We start from the raw sequence: 4687 nt of genomic DNA on the forward strand, positions 1-4687 counted from the left end.
ATGAGCCTCACTTTGAGGAATTCATGGAATAATCCATTTTCATGGAATAATGAATTAAGGAAGAAAGGATATGAGTCTACCGCTTACAAAAAAAGATCTCATGATAGTCAATATGGGCCCTCAACACCCATCAATGCATGGTGTTCTTCGACTGATCGTTACTCTTGATGGTGAGGATGTTATTGATTGTGAACCCATATTAGGGTATTTACACAGAGGAATGGAAAAAATCGCGGAAAACCGAACGATTATACAATACTTACCTTATGTAACAAGGTGGGATTATAGAGAGATTGTAGAAAGGGGTAGGATAGTTATTTTTGCAAGAGACTTGAATTCCTTAACTTAAGAAAGAAAAAGAATAAAAACACAGATACATAACATAAAAAAAAGAATAAATAAGACGAGATTCGACCTCCCCCTACATATTTAATTTCTTCTCCTATACAAAAACTAGCAAGACCCACTCCATTGGTAATTCCATCAATAACACCCTTATCAAAAAACTCCGTTAGTTCGGTTAACCCTCTTATACCGAGGGTAAAGACCCTAGTATAGAAAATATCTATATAACCACGATTATATGACCAACTGTATATATTTTTTTTTACTTGATCCAAAAATTCTTTTTTAGGATTTCTTTTTACAAAAGAGTTTATTAAATCCAAATTCTGAAAAAAAGAATAAGCAGATCCATAGAAGATATATGCTATGAATAAACCAAAGATAGCTAGAGTTACAGAAGAAATTGCATTAGTAATAAATTCATATGAATTTACAAAAGAATTAGAACTTTCCTGGGTAAAGTTTTTTGAGGGAGTTAACCACTTTGATAATATGGTTAACTCTGCTATTCCATTATCCATTCCTCCATTATCAAAAGAGATTCCTATGAATCCAATGAACAAAGTGAAAAGTAGTAATATAAGAAGAGGAAATAACATAGTATTTCCCGTTTCATGCGGATAGGCAAAAGTGTTTTTAGCCCCAAAAGACGTAGTAAAGGATCCTATCCTATTTCTTGTATTACCTTGAATTTTGGGTATATTTTGTGAAAAAAAAGAAACTCCACTCTTCGTTGTTGATAAAACGAAATCCCTATTCACTCCTTTGGGTATCCTTTTTCCCCATAAGGATATTGAATACAAGGAACTCTCTTTAGTGCTACTGTAATTTTGAAAATGAACACGCAAATACCCACCAAATGTAAGTAAATATATCCGAAACATATAAAAGGCAGTTAATCCTGCAGTAAAGGAAGCTATTATTCCAAAAAAGGGCGAATACAACCAACTATTACTAAGGATTTCATCTTTGGACCAGAAGCAAGCAAGAGGTGGAATACCACAAAGAGAAAGTGTACCCCATAAAAAAGTAGTTCTTGTGATTGGAATGTATTTTCTTAAACCGCCCATAAGAACCATATTTTGACTTTTATCTGGTGAATACCCAACAAGAGGTTCCATTGAATGAATAACGGATCCAGATCCCAAGAACAATAAAGCTTTTGAATAAGCATGAGTGATCAAATGGAATAAAGCAGCTTGATAAGAACCTATACCTAGAGCTAACATCATATAACCCAATTGAGACATTGTAGAATAGGCTAAGCTTCTTTTAATATCTCTCTGAGCAAGAGCTAAAGTAGCTCCTAAGAATAGTGTTATTGTACCTACTAAAGAAATAAAACTCATTATCAAAGGTAAAGATATGAAAAGAGGAAGAAGTCGAGCTAGAAGAAAAATTCCCGCAGCAACCATAGTTGCTGCGTGTATAAGAGCCGAAATAGGAGTGGGTCCTTCCATAGCATCGGGTAACCATACGTGAAGAGGGAATTGTGCGGATTTCGCAACTGCACCAAGGAATAATAAAAAAGCACACAAAGTAGTAAGTAAAGAGTTAATTCCATTATTAGGAATCCAGTTATTAGCGATTTGGAACAAATCCCTAAACTCTAAACTACCTGTTATCCAAAAAAAACCTAAAATTCCTAATAATAGACCAAAATCCCCTACACGATTAGTTACAAAAGCTTTTTGACAAGCACTCGCTGCGATTGGTCGTGTAAACCAAAAGCCTATCAATAAATAAGAACACATTCCCACGAGTTCCCAAAAAAAATAAATTTGTATCAAATTGGAGCTAGTAACCAATCCCAACATAGAAGTATTGAAAAAACTTATATAAACAAAAAATCTCAAATATCCTTCATCGTGAGACATATAACCATCACTATAAATAAGAACCAGGATTCCTACAGTAGTAATTAGTATTAACATAATAGAAGTAAGTGGGTCAATCAAGTATCCAAATTCTAAAGAAAAATCATTATTGACGGTCCAAGACCATAGATATTGATAGATAGAACTTCCATTTATTTGTTGAATAGACAGTTGAACTGAGAATACCATAGCTATACTTAAGAGTAAAACACTAGGAAAAGCCCATATGCGACGAAGATTTTTTGTTGCTGTCGGAATAAGAATAAGGCCAAATCCCATTGACATAATAACTGGAAGTGGGAGAAGAGGGATTACCCATGCATATTGATATGTATGTTCCATAAGAAAAGAAATTGCGATTTTTACTTCAATTTTTCTATAAAATTGTTTCCGATTCACCAAACCAACTCTTATCTCTTTCTGAAAGAATAAATAAAAAGAATAAGAAAAAATACTGGAATTCTTCATTTTTTAAAAATTTATCTCATTGAAATAATAAAAAATGAAGAATGGGTTTAGTTGGTTAAATTCAAAAAGTTAATCAAATAACTTCGTTACCTAGTTATTATCTAAATAAGATATTTACAAAAAAAAAAAAAAGGAATCGTTTTACTTTTTACTTTCTATTCATTTTTATATTTCTTTAAAACAAAGATGAAACAGCTCTCTTGTTCCATAACTGATTGAGTGAATTCCAATGAAAATCTATGTTTATAAGAAATTATCGAATAGTCCTTATGACTATAAATTACCTAAGTTTTAGAATGTCTTGTTTAAGAGACTCAGTATTTTTTGTTTTGATTAGAATTCCTTTCCTTTATGGAATACAATACAATATCATTCTGAGCTTAATTAACTATTTGAATTTTCCCTTCTTTTTATCCCCCCGGGGGATAGGCTTCCATACCATATATCTATATATGGAGTATACTTGATATATAAATAGATATAAATGGGAAACCCTTCTATATATTCTATATTATTAAAACAAAGTATAAAATATATACAGAAAAAATGTTTAAAAATTCTTGTCTTATCCGCATTAGACAAAATGAAGTAAAAAAATAATTCACAATTTCAGTATCTTTCAGTATCTAAGTATAAATACTAATAAAAACAAGAAAGAAGGATTGATTTGCAGCAATAGATGTCTTTCACATACAACTAGAAAAAAGTAATTTCCTTTTTGAATGGCAGTTCCAAAAAAACGTACTTCAATGTCAAAAAAGCGTATTCGTAAAAATATTTGGAAGAAAAAGACTTATTTTTCCATAGTACAATCTTATTCTTTAGTAAAATCAAGATCATTTTCCAGTGGTAATGAGCATCCAAAACCAAAGGGTTTTTCTGGGCAACAAACAAACAAATAATAAGATTTTGGAATAATATGAATTGATTTTTCAAAAAAGAATTCCAATTATTTAATAATTTGGATTCTTCTTTGAATGTACTTTTATGTGTCGAATTACTTCGGTACAATATTCTTATAACAAACCCCTCTTATATATACAATAAAAAAAAGTTTTGTTTGGTATACTGTGTGCTAAGTATTCTTTTCCTATCAATGAACTTTTCATAATTTTCATAATAGAATGCTCATATTTTATTATGAAAATTATGAAAAGTGGAGTATTCTTACAATAGGACTTACAACTTCCACCTATCTTATCCAAAATCATAAGGTTAGTAAATCTTATTAATAAGAGCATAAAGACTTTCATTCTAGAAATTTTTCAAAAATCCAAAAAGCCTTTTCTATTTATCCATTTTAATTTCATCATTAAATAGAAACCCTTTTGGATTTTTTTCATTGTATTGAAAGAATTTTCAAAATTTAAACGATAAATTAATTAGAAAAAATTAGTTCTATATCTATAATTGCAAGTTAGAAAAAAGAAGTTCCAACTCTTTCAACCAGTGTTTCTATTGGGCAAAGCAAGAGTTTATTGTAAAAAAAAAATGGAAACGATACTACCAAACGAAGTCCATTTTAATGAAAACTCTAATGTTCCTAAATTTTATGGACTTTCCCAATATCGACGATTCCCGAGATAATAGCTATTATTCTTTTAAGTTACCTATTATTTGAAGTTAGCCGCCATGGTGAAATTGGTAGACACGCTGCTCTTAGGAAGCAGTGCTCAAGCATCTCGGTTCGAATCCGAGTGGCGGCATTCTTGAAAAGGAATACAATAGATTAGAAATCAATTCGAAATTTACAATTTTGTAATGGGACCTTCCCCTTATGCTATTTGCAACTTTAGAACATATACTAACTCATATCTCTTTCTCAACGATTTCAATTGTGATTACGATTCATTTGATAACCTTATTAGTTCGTGAACTTGGGAGATTACGTGATTCGTCAGAAAAAGGAATGATAGTTACTTTTTTCTCTATAACAGGATTCTTAGTTTCTCGTTGGGTTTCTTCGGGACATTTTCCATTAAGTAATTTATATGAGT

The 4687-nt window shown here is 31.0% G+C and overlaps 1 protein-coding gene and 1 non-coding gene across 2 annotated transcripts in view; one reads left to right on the plus strand and one right to left on the minus strand.

The window, feature by feature from the left end:
* Window positions 1-1367, minus strand: part of LOC123420292 (NAD(P)H-quinone oxidoreductase subunit 5, chloroplastic-like) — a gene marked incomplete at its 5' end in the record, with an annotated part of 1727 nt that extends 360 nt beyond the window's left edge. The window contains 1 exon segment of the mRNA XM_045107320.1: window positions 1-1367. This exon segment is cut by the window's left edge and continues 360 nt beyond it. Within this exon segment, the coding sequence (XP_044963255.1) occupies window positions 315-1367 (1053 nt within the window).
* Window positions 1368-4316: 2949 nt separating this feature from the next.
* Window positions 4317-4396, plus strand: TRNAL-UAG. Its single transcript has one exon. It is a non-coding gene; the product is annotated as a tRNA-Leu (tRNA).
* The last annotated feature ends 291 nt before the right edge of the window (window positions 4397-4687 follow it).

The sequence above is a fragment of the Hordeum vulgare genome, unplaced genomic scaffold (assembly GCF_904849725.1).
Source record: "Hordeum vulgare subsp. vulgare unplaced genomic scaffold, MorexV3_pseudomolecules_assembly, whole genome shotgun sequence".
NCBI classification, from domain to species: domain Eukaryota; kingdom Viridiplantae; phylum Streptophyta; class Magnoliopsida; order Poales; family Poaceae; genus Hordeum; species Hordeum vulgare.